Source organism: Ovis canadensis, chromosome 24, assembly GCF_042477335.2.
Source record: "Ovis canadensis isolate MfBH-ARS-UI-01 breed Bighorn chromosome 24, ARS-UI_OviCan_v2, whole genome shotgun sequence".
NCBI lineage: Eukaryota > Metazoa > Chordata > Mammalia > Artiodactyla > Bovidae > Ovis > Ovis canadensis.
Window position 1 is genome coordinate 50,326,952 of NC_091268.1, and position 24,299 is coordinate 50,351,250.

The following is a 24,299-nucleotide window of genomic DNA, read 5'->3' on the forward strand; positions in this document are numbered from 1 at the left end:
TCGTTAGCAGATGCAAATTCTCAAGTATAGGATGGATAAGCAGCAAGGCCCTACTGTATAGCACAGGGAACTCTATTCCATATCCTGTGATAAACCATAATGGAAAAGAATATGATAAAGATTATGTATAGGTATAACTGAGTCACTTTGTTGTACAGCAGAAATTAACACAACATTGTAAATCAACTATATTTCAGTAAACTTTAAAAAGTACAAACAATCTCAGGTTACAGGCAAAGAAACATAGAAGTCAGTGTTAGTCGCTGAGTCATGTCCGACTCTTTGTGACCCCAAGGATTATAGCCCACCAGCCTCCTCTGTCCATGGGATTTTCCAGGCTAGAATACTGGAGTGGGTAGCTAATTTCCTTCCCAAGGGGATCTTCCCAACACAGGGATCAAACTGAATCACAGGCAGATTCTTTACCATCTGAGGCACCAGGGAAGCCCTGCTGGAGAGTGATGTGCCAGGCTTTAGAGAGACGTCAGGTCCAGCAGGACCCAAACCCAAATTCAAGCTCTAGTCTGCCAGCCCTCAGACCCTGAGGAGATCGTGGCTGTTCTGCCGGTCCCCCTGCAGGTCAACCACAAGCCGGGGCGCCGGGGAGGGGAGGGGACATCTTCCAAGAAGGGCTCTGCTCTTCACTGTCTTCTCCACTGGGGGGGCTCCAACCAGTGGGGTTGGGAGCTGCCCTGTCTGAGATCTCTTTCATGGGAGAAGGAAGCCCCATTTTCAGGCTCTTTTCCTCGGGCGGGGGAGGAAGCAAGAGGGAGCATGAAAAAGTGGCCCACCCCACCCTCCCTGTCCCAGCTTCTGATTCACCCCATCCAGAGCCAGGCGGGGGTGGAAGCCGCTGGGTGCTCCACTGGGTGCCGGGCCACTTGGCTAATTGCTGAGCCAGGGCAGCAGGGCGTGGCCTGCCATAATTATAGCTCATTCTGTTGCCTCTGGCTCGGCTCACAGGAGAGGGTGTGAGGAGGCCCCCAAGCAGCAGAAAGCACACATTAGTACAGCAAATTGGCCTGTTTGGCAGCCTCCAGGCCCCTGGGAGGGCCCCAAGTCCAAGCATCCCCTATGCCACCAGCTGCTGCCAGGATGCCCTGCATCTTGAAGAGTGTTAAAGTGTGGTAATCTCTCAGTCGTGTCTGACTCTTTGCAATCCCATGGACTGTAGTCTGCCAGGCTTCTCTGTCTGTGGGATCCTCCAGGCAAGAATACTGGAGTGGGTTGCCATTCCTTTCTCCAGGGGATCTTCCCCACCCAGGGACAAAATACGGGTCTCCTGCATTGCAGGCAGATTCTGTAGCATCTGAGCCCCCACGGAAGCCTGCATCTTGAAGAGGGGAGCACCCATCTGGACCTTCCCAGCTCGGCTCCCAGGTGTCCCTTCCGGGGTGGGGAAAAAGTCTTCCAGTGGCACTCGAGCCAGCCCTTCTCTGCCCCAGGCCTCAGTTTTCTCGGCTGTCTGATGGGATGAGGCCTGTGGTTTGTGAACCCGGGGCCTGATCCCCACCATTCACCACTCATCCCCCTCACCCTTTCCCGGCCCAGACTCCAAACCCATGCATGGTTAAACCTTCAGGTATTTCCAGTGCTAGCCATCCAGCCACCCCCAAACTTATTCCTAGACATTATAGAGACAAGCCTTCCTTGTTACTATGCCTTTTCTGAATTTCTGACCCGTAGAAACTGTGAACACACCACTGTGATCAGAGTGATTCTTTACATAGCACTAGCTAATAATTCATGGAGAAGGCAATGGCACCCCACTCCAGTACTCTTGCCTGGAAAATCCCATGGACAGAGGAGCCTGGAAGGCTGCAGTCCACGGGGTTGCTGAGGGTCGGACACAACTGAGTGACTTCACTTTCACCTTTCACTTTCATGCATTGGAGAAGGAAACGGCAGCCCACTCCAGTGTTCTTGCCTGGAGAATCTTAGGGATGGGGGAGCCTGGTGGGCTGCCATCTATGGGGTCACACAGAGTTGGACACGACTGAAGTGACTTAGCAGCAGCAGCAGCTAATAATTCAAATGGTGGAATTAAAATGGGACAATGGAAAGTTCTTTCCAAGGCACTGAACCCGGGGAAGGCCTATGAGACTGACTGCAAATACCAGGGGGAAGAAAGATAGAGGCCCGAGAACTGAGGCATGATCCCCATTGAGAGGGTACAGGCCATGCATGGCCAAGCTGATAAATTGCCACAATCATGCAACCCACCAGCTAATGCTGTTCCTCTCCAGCTAAGAGTTTCCAGCCCCTCAGCTACAATTCAGGTGGCTCTTCTCCAAATATCCCTCCCCGCAAAGTGCAGTACTAGGACCAAACCTAAATCATCTACTGTTTGTGTAGATCAGCAGAGGGTAGCACTGTCATCTCCCTGGCTTGAGAACCTAGATCTCTGTTAACATGCTCAGGAGGACAAAGTTCTGTATAGTCAAAGCTATGGTTTTTCCAGTAGTCATGTACAGATGTGAGAGTTGGACCATAAAGAAGGCTGAGCACAGAAGAATGGATGCTTTTGAACTGTGAAGAAGACTCTTGAGAATCCCTTGGACTGCAAGGAGATCCAACCAGTCAATCTAAAGAAAATCTGTTCTGAATATTCATTGGAAGGACTGATGCTGAAGCTGAAGCTCCAATTACTTTGGCCACCTGATGTGGAGAGCTGACTCACTGGAAAAAAAAGAACCTGATGCTGGAAAAGACTGAGAGCAAGAGACAAAGGGGACGACAGAGGATGAGATGGTTGGGTGGCATCATTGACTCCAGGGACATGAGTTTGAGCAAACTCCAGGCGATGGTGGAGGACAAGGAGGCCTGGCGTGCTGTAGCTCATGGGGTTGCAAAGGGTCAGACACAGCTTAGCAATTGAATAACAACAACAAGAATAGTTGCACTTTTACACCCACGTGTCTGAATTGAGCTGACTGTGAGCTACAATCCCTGGGTTGCTCCTATGCTGCTATCAGCTCAGTTCAGTTCAGTTCAGTCACTCAGTCGCGTCTGACTCTTTGCGACCCCATGAATCACAGCACGCCAGGCCTCCCTGTCCATCACCAACTCCCGGAGTTCACTCAAACTCATGTCCATCAAGTCAGTGATGCCATCCAGCCATCTCATCCTCTGTCATCCCCTTCTCCTCCTGCCCCCAATCCCTCCCAGCATAAGAGTCTTTTCCAACGAGTCAGCTCTTCGCATGAGGTGGCCAAAGTACTGGAGTTTCAGCTTCAGCATCATTCCTTCCAAAGAAATCCCAGGGCTGATCTCCTTCAGAATGGACTGGTTGGATGTCCTTGCAGTCCAAGGGACTCTCAAGAGTCTTCTCCAACACCACAGTTCAAAAGCATCAATTCTTCGGTGCTCAGCTTTCTTCACAGTCCAACGCTCACATCCATACATGACCACTGGAAAAACCATAGCCTTGACTAGATGGACCTTGGTTGGCAAAGTAATGTCTCTGCTTTTGAATATACTATCTAGGTTGGCATAACTTTTCTTCCAAGGAGTAAAGCATCTTTTAATTTCATGGCTGCAATCACCATCTGCAGTGATCCTGGAGCCCAAAAAAATAAAGTCTGACACTGTTTCCACTGTTTCCCCATCTATTTCCCATGACATGATGGGACCAGATGCCATGATCTTCATTTTCTGAATATTGAGCTTTAAGCCAACTTTTTCACTCTCCACTTTCACTTCAATCAAGAGGCTTTTTAGTTCCTCTTCACTTTCTGCCATAAGGGTGGTGTCATCTGCATATCTAAGGTTATTGATATTTCTCCCGGCAATCTTGATTCCAGCTTGTGCTTCTTCCAGCCCAGCGTTTCTCTTGATGTACTCTGCATATAAGTTAAATAAGCAGGGTGACAATATACAGCCTTGACATACTCCTTTTCCTATTTGGAACCAGTCTGTTGTTCCATGTCCACTTCTAACTGTTGCTTCCTGACCTGCATACAGGTTTCTCAAGAGGCAGGTCAGCTGGTCTGGTATTCCCATCTCTTTCAGAATTATGCTGCTATGCGTCCCTGCAACTCCGCAGCACAAGTCAGAGCTAGGTCTGGCCTGCCTTGTTGCTGCTGTGGCTGGAAAGGTCAGTCACCCTCACTCCCAGTGGTGACACTGCGGTGAGAGGCCCTCCCTTCCACCCCCAGATGCCTGGATCCTCCTGGCTGTGGCCTGGCCACTAAGCCGCCATGTCCACCCCTGCTGCCACTTAGCGATGTGAGCATGTGAGAAGGACCTTCCCTGGGGGCCCCAGAGGTGGGGTGACCAAGACGTCAGGACGTCTGGGCTCCTATACCTGCTTTTCACAGTCCCGCACCTCTCCATCCCATTCCCAGTCATGAGATCAGAGATTGGGCAAAGGGGGCGGTCCTCTACTCCAAGGTCGCTGCTGCTGCTACTGCTGCTAAGTCGCTTCAGTCGTGTCCGACTCTGTGCGACCCCATAGACGGCAGCCCACCAGGCTCCCCCGTCCCTGGGATTCTCTAGGCAAGAACACTGGAGTGGGTTGCCATTTCTACTCCCAGGAGGCTCCCCTAATTATCTCTGGGAGGGAGGGCCCTAACACCAGGAAGGTGCCTGCTTCCTGAGGACCACATTCCCCACTTAGGATCCGGACCAGTAAATCCGGCCTTGGCCGAAGGACAGCCAACCCGTGCTGCAGGCACAGTAGGCCCCGTGCAAATGCTTGAGGCAACCCAACACCCCCACCAAGTGACCAGGGGCCAGACTCAGGCCACCTCCCTGCAGTTCATATTTCAAGCAGAACCCAGACTTATAGCCAATTTACTCTTTGCCCCTTTTTATTTAGTCGCTAAGTTGTGTCCAATTCTTTGCGACCCCATAGACCATAGCCTGCCAGGCTCCTCTGTCCGTGGGACTTCCCAGGCAAGAATACTGGAGTGGGTTGCCATTTCTTTCTCCAGAGGATCTTCCCAACCCAGGGATCAAACCCCTGTCTCCTGCATTGGCAGGTGGATTCTTGGCCACTGAGCCACCATGGAAGCCCCCTTGCCCTTTCTTGCCCCTTCTTACCCCAAAGGAAGTTGACTTGCACCTCCATCAGCTCTCTAATTACCAGACCGGAGACTAAGATCTTGAGGACAATTAGGGGAGGCCTGTCTTTTCCCAAACTCCCTGCTGTCCCCTCCTCCCCAGACCCACCCCTGTCTGGAGCCTTCCTCTCATTTGGAGCCACTTAGAAAAGACTAGGAAGCCTTCAAAGCAAAGAAGAATGTCTCCCGGGATGCCTCCTGCCTGTTTTATAGCTGCGGCCGAGAAGGCAGGCGAGTGTGCACGGGAGAGGCGCCCCATTCAAGGGGCCTGTGGCCACAGCATCCTGCTATAAAAATACCGAGGATTTGAAGGCTGCTGGAGGAGAAGGGGCAGGACTCCTCTGCTAAGTCAGCCAAGAGTCTCCCTAAACCAAGAGAGAAGGGAGCCCCAAGCCAGGTCTGGGGACTCTCTGCCGAGTTCTGCTTGGGCCCTGGAGGTCACCTCTTAATGGCTGGGATGTCACCACTGAGCAGCCCTGCCCCTTCCCCTCCCCTCTTCCACCGGACTCTGGCCCCTCCCACTCAGCACCTTCGTATCTGAGCTGCTCTGTGGGTGCCCTGAGACATCCACACCTTTATCTGCCCTCCTCCCAGAGCAATGCCCTCTGCCACTTTGCCCTTCTCATCCTTCATGGCCCAATTCACTGGGTTCCAGCCCAAAATGTCCCCTCTGAATGCATGGGTGGTGCCACTTTTTTTTTTTTTGGCCTTGTCTCCAACATCCACTCTGCAGAGCAAGAACCACCTGCCTCTCCCTCACCATGACTGCCCGGACCAAGAGGCTTCTAACCACCTGGCCTATCATAGCAGAAGGGGGATCCATCAGTCCTCTGAGTCCAGCCCTGCTAGATGCTGAGCATCTTTTGTAACTTTCCCATCAATTGGCTGCAACTTGCATACCACCTGTGATGGGGAACTCATCCCCCCACCAAGCAAAGGCAACTCAAATTGACAATCTCAAACTGACAACTAAAATCCCATATGCAGAATCCTAGAGCTTCCCTGGTGGCTCAGATGGTAAAGAATCTGCCTGCAGTGCAGGAGACTCGGATTCGATTTCTGGGTGGGGACGATCCCCTGGAGGACTCCAGTATTCTTGCCTGGAGAATTCCATGGACAGAGAAGCGTGGTGGGCTATAAACCAGGGATCAAGCTTGTGCCCCCGAAGTGGAAGCGCAGAATCCCAACATACTGGCCCCCCAGGGAAGTGCCAGTGGTGGCACTTTCTGTCTGGGTCCCCTCACTCTGGGAGCCACACTTGTTTTGTTCAGTGCTGTGCCCAGCATCCACTAAATAATTGATGAGTGAATGAATAAACCCAAGCATACACTGTCTGATTGGGTTACTACAAGTGCAGGGATTGTCAAGGACAAGTTCTTACTCCCCCAGAACATGCAGCGGAGGGCTACAGTAGACAGTTGATGAGTGTTTGTCAATTTGAGTTGCCTTTGCTTGGCGGTGGGAGATGAGTTCCCCATCACAGGTGGTATGCAAGTAACAGCCACTTGATGGGAAAGTTACAAAAGATGTTCAGGATCTGGCAGGGCTGGACTCAGAGGGCTGATGGATTCCCCTCATGCTCCGATAGGCCAGATGAGCAGTCGTGGTGAGGGAAAGGCAGGTGGTCCTTGCTCTGCAGAGTGGAGGTTGGAGACAGTGATTCCAGTGGGGGAGGGGAGGTGTGACTTGGGCAAAGACAGAGGAAGGAGAATGAAGGAAGCATTTGGAAGACATCGGAAGTAAAGGCGATGGTCTGGAGCAGTCGGCGGGGGACAGCCTGTTGATCATGGGGAGTTAGTGGCAAGAAGTTAGGGGTGAGGGTGACTGGTAAAGTTACCTGCTCTAGCTTGCTCTCATGTGGTCTTGGTGACAGCTGTCACCCTGTAGGACGGCGGGGCGGTGGGGTGAGGGGGGGTGCTGTGTTTTAAAGCAATTGGTCTCTTTCAATTTCCCATCCTGGCTTGGTCACCCTGGAGACCTCAGGGTAGATCTCTGGAAAGTGGGCTGCTCTTCACAAGTGGCTAAGTCCTCTGACTCCCCGGGGCCAAGCTGGAATTCCAGTTCCAAGGCTCATTGCCCCAGGAGGCACCAAGCCCCTCAGGGGTCTCTCTGACCCCAGCAACTGGCCATCTCCTTGTGGTCAGCTGAGCTGAACAATGTGAGCCAGCAGTGGCCACAGACTGGCCCTGGCCCCATCAGGCTGAAGGGGGACTGAGACGGTGAGTTTCATCAACAATTCCATCCATGGCCAGGGGGAGGGGGAGGGCGAGCACTCTGCCAGTGACTTCAGAGCCACCACCTTCCCATGGCACTGGACTGCCTGACGGCTGCTTCCAGGCGGCCAGGTTGCTGGCACCATTTCTCAGATGGGGAAAACCGAGGGTCTGTGTGTTGCTGAGTGAGGGTCCGCAGCTCGGGCAGAACTCAGAGCTTCTCTTACTCAGGACCGCTGCATGCTCCTCACTTCTCCCGCTACTCCCCTACCCCAGGGACAAGTTTTTCCTGATCATCTGTCCAAAGGGTTTCCATGGTCTCCACCAGACTTCTGATCAGCTCGTCCTGCTTTCTTAGTATGAAGGAGAAGGAGGCCAGGGAGGGAAACTGTGGGGACTAGTTTGCTAAGCACCTGTAAGCTCTGCCATCACTCACTCCGCCTTTCATCATGATCCCCTCTTGGATGTCCCCTGTCCCGGCAGGCTGGGCGGCTCTCTGTGGGCTCAGGAGCTGCCCTGCGCCCTCAGGAGCCCCTGCGTGGTCCTGCACAGTGACCTCGGAGGCAGGAGCCCAGAGACATCCATAAAGACGCCTCCAGCCAGCAGGAAGCAGGGGTGGTGGCCCCGGATGGCATCATCTCTCTGCACTCAGCAAGTCCCGAGCCAGCAGCCTCCAGGGCAAGGCTCAGGGACGGGTCAGGAAGGGCTGCTCCCCTGGGGCTGGCACAAACAGTGGTCACCTGCCCCTCTGCTCAGGCCCAGAGAGGGACGGGCACCTGCCATGCTCACACCACTCATCTCTCAGTGGGTCAAGGTGGGGCAGGGACTGGAATCCCACCTTCTGCGTCCAGAGCCGGTTTCCTTTCACCCTGACCTGCTGAACACCTGTGGCCTGTCTGGTTGGTCCCTGTCCAACCAGGGGACCAGTATGGCAGTATGGCAGAGTCTGGCCTCAGCTCAGAGCAACAAATTCCATCAGAGGTGATGGAGAGGTCAGGGGTCTGGTCAGAGTCAGCCAGTCCGGGTCGCAGGAAGGGGAGCACTGAGATCAGCCTGGGATGAGTGATTTAACTCCAGTGAGCCCATTTCCTCACCTGGAAAGTGGGGTAAAGGAGGCAGGGTGAACATACAGGCTTTCGAACGCAGCGTGATTGTTGGTGTTTTACAAGAGTTAGCTTCTTGTTTTCTCTGTCATCACAGTCCCTCCCCCAGGACGGGGGATCAGCCGTACTGGGGCCTGGCGGCCTACGGCCAGCTCCGGGGACAGTTAAGCTGTCCTGTGCCTGAGGGTGGGTGGGTTCACGGCCTGAGCCCAGCACTGCCGGGCCTGGCAGCCCATCAGACATGGCGGTCCTGGGCGGGGGCCGACTTGGCAGGACGGACTGGGCAGCCGGGCGGCACTGGACACACGGGAGGCCTGCCAGGGGCAGGTGCAGGCTTCGCTTGGCACACGAACTGGAGAATTCTTGGGCTGGACCAGGCCTGGTGGGGACGGGCCCCGTCCCAGTGTGTGCGTGTGGCCGGATGGATGGGGATGTGATTTCTCCGTTGTCCCTCTCCAGAGTCACCTCCATTCTTCTTGTTTGTCTCTTTCCTTTCTCAACTCCCTGGTAATGGTGGCAGTGGTCCTATTGGTTGAGGGGTCCCTGGGGGCCACGCTGATGCAGAAACCCCCTCCACGGGCTGACCGGAGGGGCATCACATTCTCCCCACTTCTCATATGAGAGGACTGAGCCTTCTGGAGGGTGGGGTCCCACTCAAGGTCACACGGCTCGAGGGGTCAGCTCCCCAGTTGGCGTGGGTGGCCCTGCCTTGGGAGCTCTCCCGAACTTGCGTGGTCTAAGGCTAAGTCTTCCCAGGTGGTTCCAGGCCTCACCTTACTGTGTGTCCTCGGCCAGGAGCCCCTTCTTGGGCCTTGGGCCCTTGGCTGCAGAGATCCGGTTGGCCCCCCACTGGTAGAAATCCTTGTGGCTTGGACGGTCTCCGGAAGCCACAATCCCACCCACTCTGAATGGGCCCAGACAGGTGCCTGGCAGGGCTGCCCCCACCGTGTCCTCTGTCACCTTCCAAACTGTGGTCTGGCCCTGGAGCACTATTTAAAGAGCCGTCGCCAAGCTCCCCCAGCCCTGCCGGAGCTCGAGGGAGCCCTCCAGACCATGGTAGGCTGGCGCTGCCCTGCCTGCTGACCCTGACCTCATCCTGTGACCTTGACTTCATTTGTGATACTGACCTTCACCTCATTGCCTGAACTCACCCTGACCTTGAGCTTGTCCCTCTCACTGACATCTTTGACCTTTTCTTCTCCCTTGATGTGATCCTTGCTCCCAGCCAGTCCACCCATAGGGGTCCTGACTTGGGTCTCTGCTTTCCTGGACTCGGTGGGGCCTGCTGACGAGGTGAAAGGTGGGGAGGCAAGGAAGAGGAGGGTGGAGGGGGCCAGGGTGGGCCAGGTTCGGAGGTTTCAGGACAGAAGAGGGGCTCTGATCCCACTGAGAGAACATACTTCTTAGTGGGGGGGTTGGGGTCGCTATTCTAGGCCAGCCGGGGTCCTACGGAGCTTGGCATGAGGGCTGCTGGCCTTGCTGCGGGGTCCTTCAGGCCATGTGGGGCCTGCCCTGCCGCCCTCCCCTTGTCCCTGGGCTCCAGTCCCTTGGGGCTTCCTGCGGGCCTTCACTGGGGCTGTCCTTTCACGCTTCCATTTCACACGCTCTCATCAGTCCTTCTTGACCTGAAAATGCTAACTCATCCAAGCCTCAGTCTGAAAGTCACCCCCTCCGGGAGGTCTGCCCTTAGTGCCCAGGAGTACAGTGGCTTCTCTGAAATCTCAGCATCTTCCCTCCCTCCACCACCTTCTACCAACTGTCTGTCTCCTAGCTGGACTGTGAGCTCCTTGGGCACAAGAACCAGGTCTGATTCACCTCCGGGTCCTGGGACTGGGCACCTGGGTCAGCGGGTACCTGACAAATGTCCAGATGCTCTGAAAGTGAAAGTCTCTCAGTCATGCCCGACTCTTTGTGACCCCATGGACTGTAGCCTGCCAGACTCCTCTGTCCATGGAATTCTCCTGGCCATAATAATGCAGTGGGTAGCTGGTCCCTTCTCCAGGGGATCTTCCCAACCCAGGGATCGAACCCAGGTCTCCTGCATTGCCAGTGGTTTCCTCACCATCTGAGCCACCAGGGAACCCCAAGAATACTGGAGTGGGTAGCCTATCCCTCTTCCAGGGGAACTTCCCAGCTCAGGGATCGAGCGAGGGTCTCCTGCATGGCAGGCTGATTCTTTACCAGATGAGCTACCAGGGAAACTGCCCAGATGCTCTGAGGGAGGCGTGATATCCATTTTATAAAGGAGACTTGGGGCAGAAAACTGATTTTCTTAATATCACAGAGGCTGTGAACAGCAAAGCTGGGATTAGAATTCAGGTCTGGGTGACCCACCTTCTGCTCTGAGATATTTCCTTCGGAAACACATTATAAAAGGGAATTTCTAAGACAGCTGGGCTGGAAGAGGGGTCCCAGCTAGGAGATCAGAAAGCCAGTCAGGGCTCTGGGTCTCAGTTTTGCCTGTGCAATAGCAGAAAAACAACCTCTTCCTTCCTTCCGGGGTTCTAGAACAGGGTCTGGCACACAATAGGGTGACGTTTCCCCAGATGACGCGAAAGGCTGGGGATAGACAGGGGCAGGACACGCCCTGGCCGATGGGGGAGGTCTGAGGAGAGCGAGGGCAGAATATGCCCCCCAGACGGAAGTGATCGCTTTTATTAATCAGAAGGAAATGTATCTGTAATTATGTGAGATGAATTCTGCAGGGAGGTTCCTTTCTTTATGATGTCTGAAGGGATTTATAAATATTACAGGGGTTTCACGGCATCAGAACGTCCTGGCTGCCCCTGCCAGCCCCCTTTCAAAGGATTAGTGGAGACAAAAGACTGAGTAAAAGCTAATTATAAGTCAGCCAGGCGCTGCGGCTCCTCAAGTGAGCCCGGCGACCCAGGGAGATGGAGGTGAGGGTGGGGGTGGGGACATAGGGCTCGGGGACAGGAATGAGTTAGGGGAGGGAGGGGGGACCACACAGGCACTGGGGCAGGTACCAGTGAAGCTCTGGGGTGGGGTAGCAGGGGCTGGACACAGAGGGTGGTGCAGGCCGGGTGGAGTGGGCACGGGGGTTCTGCAAGGGCTCCCCTTCCACCTCCCCCTTTTGTGTGAAGTCCCAGCTGTCCTTTCCCCCATCGTGAGCCGAGTCTGGGGCTCCTTTGCACACGGGGGCCCTAGTGATGGCTGCTGAGGGAAAGGTGCCACGGAGGGCTTTGGGGACAGAGAGCAAAGGCCCAAGAGTGGACTCTCCAGCACCATGACATCGGAGAGAAACACGTGGAGACAGGAAGTCTGGCCAGAGACCCTCCACAAGAATGGTCACCTGCTCTACCCGCTGCCCTAAGATAGGCCCTGAGCTCCAGGGCTGTAGTTTCCAAACCGGCCCCCACTCGGAGCCAGACGCTGTGTGGGGGAAGGCAGCCCACCACTCCCTTCAATGGGACAGACCCAGGGAGGTGTGGCAGGACGGTGTGCTCTGGGCTACGGGGCGTGGAAGCCCAAGACCAGTGGGGAGGCAAGGTGGGGGCGGCAGGAGCTCTTAGTTGGCCTTGGGTCGAGGTTGATCAGGGAAGGCTTCTCAGAGGCGGTGGTGGAGGAGTTGGGCCTGAAGGATGAAGCTACTTGCTGATGGAAGGCAGGGAAGGTGCCCCATGTAGTGGGAAGGGCAGGAGCAAATGATGGGAGAGCGGGGCATGTAGAGCAGGTGTGGGGGACCCAGGTTGGGGGGGGATGCTCTGGGAGGGGGGCAAGGGACAGACCTCACGGGACCGAGGGACCTGGGTGTTACCCTGAACACTGGGGAGGGTGGCAGGAAAGGAGGGGCCCTCCACGTGGGGGCTGGTGCTAGAAAAGACACTCCTCTCTGCTCCACATCCTGGGCGCTGACCACTTGCCTTCCAGAGTTGGAGGCGGGGGCGGGGCAAGAAGCGGCAGGGTGACCCTGCAGGGTGGGCGCTCTGCAGGCTTCACGCTCTGCAGGCTTCTTGCTGGGGGCTGGGAAACACCCTGCTTCCCTGCAAGGCTTCAGGAGCCTGGTATCTCTGCTGGGGTCTTGGCAGGGGTGGGGGGGCAGTGTTGTTCAGGAGATAAGGCCTGAGGGTTGGGTGCCACGAACAGGGTACCTCCCAACAAAGGGTTGCTGCAAAGCCTCACCTGAAACCTCACAGGCACCCAGAAGAGCCCGGAAAAAAGCAGAAGGAGGAGCCAGCTCCAACGTCTTCTCCATGTTCGATCAGTCCCAGATCCAGGAGTTTAAAGAGGTCGGTCAGCTGCCCCTGGGGCTTTGGAAGGTTACTGGGATGCACGGAAAGCCTTTAGATGTGGGGTCAGCCCTCAGTCCCTGGGTGGGTGGTGATGTCACTCTTAGAGGCTGCCAGGCTGCAGCTTAGCCCCAGATGTGATGAGCTGTCCTCAGGCAGCCCCGCCCCCTCTATCCCTGAGTCTTTGCTGTGTGACCTCTAGCAAGCCTTTCCCCTCTCTGTGCCTCAGTTTCACTCTCTGTAAAATGGGGTTGTGGGGAGCATGAAATGAGGGATGGGCACGAAGCCCCAGGGGGTGCTGGTGCACAGTAGGAGCCCAGCTCGTTAGCCATCACTCTCATGATGGGAGGGCCAGGGCCTGCACTGAGGTTGCTGAGATAACAACAGGCAGGAGGACCACCCCTCGCAGGTAGCAGGGACCTCTGGGGAGGGGTTGGGGTGGGAGGGCGGGTGGCTGCTCAGTGCCCGTGTCTCTGCCAGGCCTTCACCATCATGGACCAGAACCGGGACGGCTTCATTGACAAGGAGGACCTGAGGGACACCTTTGCTGCCCTGGGTGGGTGACCGGCAGCCAGAGGCCTGAGGCTTGGGGCGGAGCCAAGTCTAGGCCTTTCTGAAAGAATGTGCGGCTGCGGGCAGGTCAGGGTGGTTGGCGCAGGGGTGTGCTCTGGGGGCTGGTGTGCTCTGGGGGCTCCCAGGAGGGGCGGGCTCTGCCTGGAAGGTCAAGGGAGGACTCCCCAGTGTTAGAAGAGGACTGGTCAGGGGACGGAGGTGGGTATTTCAGGGACAGGAGTGACCCCTGCAGAGGCCTGGAGTGGGAGGGTGGGGGAGGAGTCAGCAGGCAGTGGGGTTGGGGGAATGCTGGGGGTGAGGAAGAGGCTGGAGACATTCAGAGGTGGGACTCAGGGAATCCCAGAGTCCTCGCCTCTAGGCAGCCTATGGCACGTGAGCCCCTAGGACCCAGGTCTTCCACTCCAATGTGCTGCAGCTTCTTTGGGCCTCAGTGGCCTCATCTGTAAAATGGGGATAACCACCAACTTGCTGTCATTTCCAGGGAGGCTGAGGTGGTGGCAGGGGGATGGTGAGGCTGGAGGCAGCCCATGGCTAAATGTGCCCCCATCCCGAGACCGCCCCCACCAAAAGGGGGACAGGGCCTTAGGGCTGAGTGGAGGGATGGGAGAGACAGTAGGGCTGGGAGATTCTGCAAGACGCTGGGGTCCTGAGATCTGGGCTCCTGGGCTGCCTGCAGGCAGGGTCCCCTCTGACTCTCACTGTATGTGTGGGTGTCTCCACCCCTCCCCTCCCCCAGGCCGCATCAATGTAAAGAATGAGGAGCTGGAGGCCATGGTGAAGGAGGCCCCTGGGCCCATCAACTTCACCGTCTTCCTGACCATGTTTGGGGAGAAGCTGAAGGGTGAGTGAGGTCCTGGTGGGGGTTGCCGAGGAGGGGATGGGTGAGTGGGCATGGGCAGGTGCGGTCCTGTGCGTCCACATGCCCTGTACCGATGCACACCCCAGCTGGGGGCATGGTGTAGCCCCGGACACCAACCCCCAGGGGCATACACAAGATCCTGCCTCAGTTTCCACCTCTACAGCACAGAGCAGGGTAATTGTCATGACTTCCGATTTGCGGGGCTGTGAGGGGCCCAAGGCTATGGTTTTTCCTGTGGGCATGTATGGATGTGAGAGTTGGACTGTGAAGAAAGCTGAGCGCCAAAGAATTGACTGCAAGGACATCCAACCAGTCCATTCTGAAGGAGATCAGCCCTGGGATTTCTTTGGAAGGAATGATGCTAAAGCTGAAACTCTAGTACTTTGGCCACCTCATGCGAAGAGTTGACTCATTGGAAAAGACTCTGATGCTGGGAGGGATTGGGGGCAGGAGGAGAAGGGGACGACAGAGGATGAGATGGCTGGATGGCATCACTGACTTGATGGACGTGAGTCTGAGTGAACTCTGGGAGTTGGTGATGGACAGGGAGGCCTGGCGTGCTGCGATTCATGGGGTCACAAAGAGTCGGAATCGACTGAATGACTGACCTGAACTGAACTGAGGGGCCCAGGGGGACAGTTTGCAAGAAAGCCCTTTGCAGGACAGTGCTCCCGCCCTGGTCTCACCTTCCTGGCCCTGGGTTCATCTTGCATGTTCTGTCTTACCACCTGTGGCCGACGGGAGGCGGTGGTACTGGGGGTGGGTGGGCTGGGGGTCCCGGAAGCTGCCATGGCCCACCCCAGGGTAGGCTGTGCTTCTCCTCTGGGGAAGGATTCATAGGTGAGGAGGTCAAGGCTCAGATGGGCCACACACCTGCCCAGGTGCCCCAGCATCGAAGCGGCAGGAATGGAGCCCCGACCCCTCTCCAGCTCTAACCACTGCGCTCCCCTGAGATGTGGCATCAGGCCCGGGCTGGGATTCTGTGGTCAGAAGGAAGGGCCAGCCAGGGCGGGGGCTGCCCTGAGGGGTGGGTCTTATCATCATCCCACTCTCAGGCTGTCCATGCCTGATACTCTCCCTGGGCCTCAGCTCCATCTGGGTTTAAGCCCGGGCCTGCTTGGACTTCCCCGGCGGTCCAGTGGTTAGGACTCTGCCCTTCCAAGGGGTGCAGGTTTGATCCTTGGTTGGGGCGCTAGGATCCCACACACTCTGTGGCATGGCCAAAAATTTGTAAAAATGTTTTTTAAATATAGAAAAAAAAGAAGAGCAGGCCCCCCACTGGCCCTGAGGGTGGCCTTGGGCAAGGTTTATCTGCGCTTTGCACCGTGGCTCCCCGTCTGTAAGACGCGGTTTGTGTTAGTTTCCTGAGGCCGCGGAAACAGATGACCACGAACTTGAAGGCTCAAAACACCAGCCGTGTGTTCCCTCAGTTCTGCAATCTGGAAGTCCGCAATCTGACAGGTCGGACTCCACTGAGTAGCTCCAGGAGAGAACGCCTCCCTGTTTTTTTCTGGCTTCCGGTGGCCACTTTGCTCTCGTCTCTGCCTCCGGGGGTCACACCGCCCCCTCCTCTTCTGTTTCTGTCTGTCTCACTCTCGTAAGGACACTTGTCACTGGTTTTACGGCCCATCTCGATGAACCAAGATGGTCACTCCATCTCGAGACCCTTTCTTTACCTCTCAAAGGCCCTTTTTCCAAGTGACATTTCCAGGTTCTTGACATGAGGACCTGGGGGCCACTGCTGAACCCACAGCCACCAATCGGTGCTGTCCAATTGGCAGAGGAGTGCCACCGGGCCCCCCTCTGGCCAGCTGTGAGGGGTTATTCCTGGGACCACAGTCACCTCCTCGAGGGGTGCAGAAGTCCAGGGGGCGGGGCTGGGGGCTCAGTCCCAGGGAAAGATGTGCGTGAATCCAGCCAGTGACTTCAAAGTGAGTCCCAGAACGCGTGTCAGTCTGTGACTGAGCTAAGCGCTCTGACCCCAGACCGCACCTTTTTTTCATTTTCACAGGGGCGCCGCGGCTGGGGCTCCAGCTGAGCCTGTCATGCAAACTTGGCCAAGCCTGCAGTAGGGACAGGGGCTGGGGGGCTGGGCAGGCACCGCTTCGTCCCTCTAATCGGGATGAAGACATTTTGCCATGAAGTGACCAGGGGAGGTGGCCTATCTGCCACCCACTGGATGAGGTTTGCAGTTGGCAGAGGGGAGGCCCTCTCTGAGAGGAGGGAGGGGAGGACTAGCAGGTGGTAGACGTCCAGCCATGGGGCCTGAACCCAGGGCAACAAGTTCACATACAGCTGGCCCTCAGGAAGGTGGGCTAGAGCCAGCCTGCCCCAGCAGAGAGGCCCCTCCAGAGACCCAGGGAGACCGAGACCACACAGCAGGCCCCTCACCACAACCCCTTGGCCAGCCCCTCCTCCTGCAAGGCTAGGCTCCGACGCACCCTAGGCTGAGCCTCTGGCCTGGGCACATTGGCTTTCTGTCACCCTGCCTAGGAGAGGCCCACACCTCTGCTTCCAGGAGCTCCCAGGCCACCAGGCCAGCACTAAGCCCAGCCCAGTCACTCAGGGCCAGTCTCAGAAATGTTGAGAGACTCAGACATTGTCCTGTCCTGGATGATCCTAAAGAGGAGATACAGACAGCCCTGACCCAGTCTGATGGGGGAGATAGGGATGACCTGACCCACTCTGAGAATCAGGAACACAAAGGGGCAGAACAAATAGGGGGACTTTGGAGGTTCAAACAGTCGTCTTCAAACCTTCCTCCCCTTGCAACTGGAGACCTCAGGCCAGCCACAGAACCTCTCTGAGCCTCAGTGTCCTCTTTGACAAACTGGAGACATCAATACCTACCACATGCGGTGTGCTGGGGTTGCATAGGGTTACATGGGGAAGCTGCAGGATGGACTTGGCACAGAGTACTTAGATATGTTTGCGGTCACGATAGAGTAATGTTTGGCAAGCCCTTTACCATTAAATGGCAACCCACTCCAGTACTCTTGCCTAGAAAATCCTATGGAAGAAGCCTCGTAGGCTATAGTCCATGGGCTCGCAAAGAGTCAGACACGACTGAGCGACTTCACTTTACCATCAAGGACACGTTATCTTAACCAGTCCTGGTAGACAGGCAGCAAACCCCACCTTGGTCTCCATTTCAGCGATGACAGAGCTGAGCCTTAAGAAGGAAGGGGACAGCCCTTGGTTCCCAGTGAACAGGGAGGGCAGTGTGACAGAGGGGAAAGAGCACCAGGTAAGGGTTACCAGATCACCCGCTGCCATTCACACAGTCCCTGAGGCCTTGGGTGAGACACTTCCTCCCTCTGGGCCTCAGTTTCCCCATCTGTACCACCAGGGGGCTGGGTATTCAATCCCACTGTGTTAGCAGAACCAGGTCTTCTAATGGCATTTGTCCCCAAAGCCCACACTATAAACATGAGAAAACCAGAACTGCTCTGGTTGCGCTCTGCCTCTCCCAGCCCCCCACCTCCACCCTACCCACCCTTTTGACCCACCTGCCCCTCCTCTGGCCTAAACAACCTCTCAGACTCCTCCAATGTCGCTGCCAGAACCTACAGCTCCCAAGTAAGAGCTCTTTCTCCTTTACCCATAGCCTAATCACAGGGCATGAGTTATGAGAACTTGGACAAGTCACTTAACCTCCCTGAGCCTCAGTTTCTTCATCTGTAAAATGGGGCCAGTGGTCAGGAGGATTAAGCAGGTAGTAAATGCCTAGTAAATGAACTTGGGCAAACTGCGGGAGATAGTGAAGGACAGGGAGGCCTGCTGCAGTCCTTGGGGTTGTAAAGAGTCAGCCATGCCTGAGCGGCTGAACGACAACCAGAGCCAGTGCAGGCTGATTGGCTCTCAGCACAGCGTCCTTGGCGACTGTTACTATTCCTTGGTTCTCAGAAAACTCCCTTCTCTCTGGCCTCACTGTAGACCAGAAGCTGGGGAAGAAGCTCCCTGAACCCTTGGCCTCTACAGGGGCCCTGGGACCCAGTGCCAACCTCTGACTGCCCTCTTTATCCTGTGTCTGCTGCTTCTAGGTACAGACCCCGAGGAGACCATTCTCCATGCCTTCAAGGTGTTCGACACTGAAGGGAAAGGTTTCGTCAAGGCTGACTTGTAAGTTGTTCCGCCTTCTGCTTTGGTTGTTCTCTTCCCAGAGGCTCAGGGGAGAGATGGACTGGGTAGGGACGTGGGGGTGGTGGCCCAGGCTCCTCTCCTGCCCAGAACTCAGGTAGGTTCCAGCCAGAAGCCAGGAGGCCGCTGCCCTGCCCAGTTCAGTCATCCCTCTATCTCCCTTCCACTTCCTGGGCCTCGGGGTCTCCGTTTGTGGGGAAGTATGCCAGGAATGTGGGGTCCCCAGGGGATGGCTTCCCAGTGGCAAGGGAGGATGTGGTGGGGGCAGAGGTGGGTGGTCCCTGAAGGATGACTGAGGATTGTCATGGCTGGAGCAGAGAACATTCTAGATGCAGGAATACAGCGAGAGAAGAGCCAGGCCTTGGCCTGTTTAGGAGGAGAGGGCTGTGTGTGCCGGGGGCTGGGTGGGTGTTAGGGGAGACAGCACAGAGTGGTAGGAAGGGCCCGTGTTGGGCAGCCCTGGACCCTGGGCGGCAGGGGCCAGTGGGGCATGGGAGAGCCTAAGGAGTTAGGCAGGAGCAACACGGAGGCCAGCCTGGAGGAGGAGAAAAGAGGGCTGTAGCTGCCGCAAGGGTCTTGACTGACAGGGATAGAGGGAGGAGAGCAGCTGGGTGAATGAAATACAAGAGGCCAGCACCGATGGGATCCAGGGTGTTGGAAGAGGAATGGGCCAGATTTTGGCTCGAGTGGAGGCAGGGATGGAAGTGGAGCCACAGGAAGGACTCAAGTCCTCTGGGGCTGCAGAGAGAGCGAGGAGGCCATCGTGGGCAGCTGTCCGGCCCTCGCTGGGCTGGCATCCTTGAACGTGGGAGCAGTGATGCTTGCTATGCCCGGGAGCCTCAGCCCGGCGGGAGCACAGGGCAGAGAGCCAAGACTTGGGGGCAAGGCGGGCTGGGCAGAGGCAGCCTGTCCAGGGGCTGACACACTGAGCTGACCTCTGAGCCATCCCTTCAGGCCTCCACGGACTCTGTGGGCCTGTGGGTGGCCCTGGGCAGGCAAGATTTCTTCGTCAGTCACAGGCTTCCTGACCAATTACCAGGTTGCTTCAGGCATAGTCTAGAGGCTAATTTTGCTTTCTATTAGTGTCAGCTCGTGATGGAGGTGGGGCAGGAGAGGGCAGGGGGCCAGGGAGGAAGTGGGGGACAATGTCTTGTCCCCCAGACATTCTTACAGTCCCCCTGCCCCCCTAAGTTTTGAGTCACACTCTCCTCAGGGGTGGGGGAGGTATTCCTGAGGGCTTCTCCAGGCTGCAGCCCTCCCGTTTACCCAGCCCTCAGAGTCCACGTTCCCACCCCCATCTTGGAGACCTCAGGAGGCACTGGGGGTACCCCTTGGAGTGGCCTCCACCCACCCCTCTCCTGTCACCCATCTTCACTCCCACCAGAGCAAAGTCAGGGCTGGGAGGAACCCTTGGGGGACCCCGTTTTTGGACCTGAAGCCGCCATCCCCAGGCTACGGGGCCTGAAAGACATGGCTGCCCGCCAGGCAGGCCACAGAGAAGGCTCTGGTTGAGACAGAGTCTGTGAAAAATCCCCGGCGTGCAGAGCTGGAAACTGTGACTGTCCTGTACTAACATAAATAATGGAAAATGTGCGTCGGTCCTCAGGGGGAACGAGGCTGTGGCATCGCGGGCACGTGGATCCTCACACCCCAGGTCAGCCCTCTGGCCCCGCCCCTGCGCACTGCGGCCCTGCCCACCACGCCCCCCAACGCCGAGCTCCTGGGGGCACCAGGCCCTCCCCGACAGCTTCAAACATCCCACCTCGGGCCACTTCTCCAGTTCCCCCGCCCACCTCCCCCAGGCAGGCCTGACCCACCGTGGGCAGCTGCTCTCCCTGACTACTCAAGAGGACAGGGCCCCACCACTACAAATCGGTACCCCTCCTGAACCTCAGCTGACCTCTCTGCAAAAGGGGCATAAAAGTGCTCACTTCCCAGGGCTGGGAGGAGCAAAGGAGACTTGGGCTGGCCCAGGAAGACACGGAGCTGGGTAACCCTCCCGCCCCTTGGCTGAGTACAAGCACCATCATGCTCCAAAGCACCTTACAGAAGTCAGCAAAAATCACAAGCTGAAGAAACAGCGTGTCTAGAACCAGGGCAAAGAGGCTCTCCTCTGTAACCTGGGAAGATCCCCTGGAGGAGGAAACGGTAACCGACCCACTCCAGTATTCTTGCCTGGAGAATCCCATGGACATAGGAGACTGGTGGGCTACTCGGTCCACAGGGCCTCAAAGAGTCAGACACGATGCGGCAGCCGCACACAGTCTGTACCTGCAGAGTGCACAGGGCAACATTGGAGTGGCCGCCACGTCATGCCGGGGCCCCAGCTTATGTCACTGGGCCCTCCCCCGATGCAAAAGGGAGAGTCCAGCTTATAGAGGAAGTTGCGCGCTGCAGTGGTCGCCTGAGGCCGCACGGCCAGCTGGGGGCTGCAGGGCTGGCCCCGGCTGGTGTCCTCCTGGGCTGCCCCCTCAGGGTCTGTGTGTCCACACACAGAGTGGCCCTTTCCCTCCTTCCCCTGAAGGTGACCCTTTCTCTCCCTTGAGCAGCATCAAAGAGAAGCTCATGACTCAAGCAGACCGGTTCAGTGAGGAGGAGGTACGAGCAAGCTTTTCAGGGCACTGCCCGCCCCTGCCGACCGAGCATTCCTGGGAAGTGCCCTGTTTTCAGGGGTCTGCTGACAGGGTTTCCCCTGACTCCTTGGAAGGGGAACAAGGATGGGTGGGGGTGGCTGCCGGCCTGGCCTTAGTGCTCACCCCCCCACATCTGCTAAAAGGGGAGGGACATTCTGCATGACGCCCTTGGGTGACCCCTGGCTCTGACCCCATTCGGCCCTGGTCCAGGCTGACTCCCAGCTCCTTCCCCAGGTCAAGCAGATGTTTGCCGCTTTCCCACCAGATGTGTGTGGCAATCTGGACTACAGGAACCTGTGTTACGTCATCACGCATGGCGAAGAGAAGGACTAGACGGAGACCACGGACCCTCCCCCCCGAACCCCCCCACATTCAGACTGGTGGGGTGGCCTTTGAGGAGCCCCTGTGGTCAACATGTGTGAAGAGAAGACTCCCTGGCTTGTGGGTCAGGGGCAAAAGCAAGAATAAATAATGCTAACAAGGTCTGAGTTCTCGTGATTAATGCTCCAGTTGGGGAGAAAGCGAAACATTCCTATGCTGTTGGTTTTTCCAAAACTTTTTACTTCCTGGCTTTGCTCAAATGTTCCTGATGAGCTGATGTTTAGAACTAATTGACAGTTTTAATGATCCCCAGCTGGGGCACAAGACACTGCCTTCATTTATGAAGCTTTTATTGAGCGCCTAGTGCGTGCCAGCCCTGGTACCAGTCCTGGGGACACGGAAAGGGGCCAGCCCTGTCCTGGGGCGGGAAGATTGTGCAGTAAGGAGGACAAGAATTGGGGTGGGGACACAGTGGGGAGGAGGTGGGACTGGGCCAGCAGAGACCTGGCAGCTAGGAGCCAGACAGAGGCAGAGAAGGCGGAGAGGAGGACTCCAGGGATGCTTAAGTTGGGGGGCAAAGATTTCTTAAACATGGCACACATAGCACCCACCATATAATAAAAGGGCAGAAATCGGACCTCCAACTGAAAACTTCCGTTCAGCAGAGGACACCATGAAGAGCCTGTAAAGGCAAGGCCCAGGCTGGAGAAGATACTGGCAAGAGACGTCAATAAGGACTTCCCCAGTAGTCCAGTGGCTAAGACTCCTCGCTCCCAATGCAGGAGGCCCAGGTTCCACCCCTGGTCAGAGAACTGGAGCCCACTTGCCTCAACCAAGAGTTCACATGCCGTAACTAAAATATCCCAAGTGCGGCAACTAAGACCCAGTTCAACCAAATACGTAAATAGAGAAATAAATAAATGTCCCCCCAAATAGATATTGACAAAGATCTTAAATCCCAAATATACTTGAAAAAAAAAATACCCTACATGTCAATAAGGGAACGATAACAACCAAAACTGAGCTTCTCGGCTGGTTCAGTGGTAAAGAATCCACCTGCCAATGCAGGAGACCTGGGTTCCATCCCTGGGTCAGGAAGATCCCCTGGAGGAAGAAATGGCAACCTGCTCCAGTGTTCTTGCCTGGGAAATCCCACGGAGAGAGGAGCCTGGTGGGCTACAATCCATGGGGTCGCAAAAAATCAGACACGACTTAGCGACTAAACGACAACCACCAAAATGGAAAACAAAAAGGAGGTAGGTGACAGGATCAACGGCAGAGCTGGGACCTGGACAGCATGGCTCTGAGCCTGCACCCGAAAGCTCTACCCCAGCCTGCTACCCCATGCAGTGGCACATGGAGGCAGGGACTGAATTCGGGGTCTCAACAAGGAGGTCCTTTTCTTCGACCCTCCTCCACCTTCTCCCCTGGGGAAGGTGGGGAGAGAGGTGACCCCCTATTAGCCTGGGACTTCCAGGAGCTGGACCCAAGGGGCAAGGTCCGGGAGCACGTGTGGGGATGGCCCAGCTGGAGGGGGAGGAACATTCCGGAAAGTGCCCTTCTTCCACCAGGCCTTGCTCCCTCTGCTCTCGAAGAGCCTGACTTTCCTGGAAACCAAGGACTCAGCTGCCGCCACTGCCTGCCGAGGAACTCGTCAGACCTGTTTGTGTCCCCAGGAAGCAGGTCAGAGCCAAGCTTTGGGAGGGAGTGGGAGCCCTGGGCACCTGCTCTCTAGTCTGGCAGGCGCGGCAGCCCTGCTCCGTCACAGCAGGCCTGCGGGGCCTTGCACTGCCGGGTCTCCACGAGGACGTGGGGCGGCCACTAGGGAGGCCAGAGGGGCTCCACGCAGCTCAGGATGGGCGACTGGGAGCCACTGCTTTTCTCATCCATTCCTCCACCCTTCAGATAGCTGTCCACTTACACCCACTCTGTTCCAGGGCCCAGAGATGGGATTAGTAGCACCTGTAACACCCACCGGGGTTCAAGTGGAGGACCCACATAAAGCGGGGGGCTCCAGTGGCTTAGGGCAAAGAAGGTGGGAGCGATGAGTTGTGAGGCTGCTGGTGGCCCCAAGGCCCTGGTCTCTGCTTCTCGGGGCATTTTCACATATTGCTTCCTCAGGGCCCCTCTCCCTCCAGCTGTGGGTCATTGGTGGTCTTGGCCACCCCTGACCTGGGCCCACCACCAGCTACCTGCAGTCCCCACGACTCTCTATCTAGCTCCCAGGGGACCCCTGGCTTGGCTCTCCATGACCCCTTGATGGGTTCCTCCAGGTCCTCCCATGGTCCAGGCTGTTGGGCTGATCTACAGAGCTCCCCTTCCAGAGGTGGGGCCTGAGGCTCCCGAAAGCCGGAGACAAATGGACTCATCCCTCCCCAGTCATATCTGGAAACACCTTTTTAAAGACACAAGAGGGGACTTTCCTAGTGGTCCAGTGGTTGAGAGTCTGCCATTCATGTGGGGGATGTGGGTTCAATCCCTGGGCAGGGAACTAAGAGCCCATAAGCCGTGGGGGCAACTAACCCAATGGCTGCCAACTACTGAGTCTGTGCACTCTTGGAGCCTGTGCTCCACACATGGAGAAAGGCCTCTCGCCGTGGCAAAGGTCCTGCATGCTGCAACGCGGACCAGACACAGCCAAACAAATAAATAAGTCATTGGTAAAAAATGTTAAAAAAAATAATAATAAAGGCATAGGAACTACTTGTGGGGCTTCCCTGGTGGCTCAGGGGTAAAGCGTCTGCCTGCCAGTGCAGGGGACACAGGCTCCACGCTGGGTCCGGGAAGATCCCACATGCTGAGGAGCAGCTAAGCATGCACCGTGGCTGTGGCTCCAGAGACCCGGAACTGCAAATACTGACCCCACGCACCGCAACGACTGAAGCCCTCAAGCCCAAAGCCCTCACTCTGCACCAAGAGAAGCCAGCTCAGTGAGAAGCTCGTGCACCCCAAAATAGAGATGAGCCCTGTTCTCCACCACTAGAGAAAAGCCTGTGTGGCAACAAAGACCCAGCAGAGCCAAAAATAAGTAAATAGCTTTTAAAAAAAAGAAGATCCACCTGTGGCCTCCCCCACCTGCCCCTTCACTTCGATCTTCTTGGCCCTGTGCTTCCCTGGCACAGCTTCATCCAGTTCCTTGAGTAC

The 24,299-nt window shown here is 56.5% G+C and overlaps 1 protein-coding gene across 5 annotated transcripts in view; it reads left to right on the forward strand.

Moving 5' to 3' along the window:
• Positions 1-21,319, forward strand: part of MYL10 (myosin light chain 10) — a 91,834-nt gene extending 70,515 nt beyond the window's left edge. For 2 of the 5 annotated variants that reach the window (XM_069569740.1, XM_069569744.1), the window contains 7 exons: positions 12,537-12,629; positions 13,110-13,185; positions 13,939-14,043; positions 18,105-18,183; positions 19,808-19,855; positions 20,751-20,799; positions 21,069-21,319. In XM_069569740.1, the coding sequence (XP_069425841.1) occupies positions 12,537-12,629; positions 13,110-13,185; positions 13,939-14,043; positions 18,105-18,183; positions 19,808-19,855; positions 20,751-20,799; positions 21,069-21,167 (549 nt within the window). In that variant the 3' untranslated portion in view covers positions 21,168-21,319. Of the gene's footprint in view, positions 1-9,392; positions 9,436-12,536; positions 12,630-13,109; positions 13,186-13,938; positions 14,044-18,104; positions 18,184-19,807; positions 19,856-20,750; positions 20,800-21,068 lie in introns of those variants that run through there. The other 3 variants (XM_069569741.1, XM_069569743.1, XM_069569742.1) reach the window with 3 other exon arrangements.
• Positions 21,320-24,299: the final 2,980 nt, after the last annotated feature.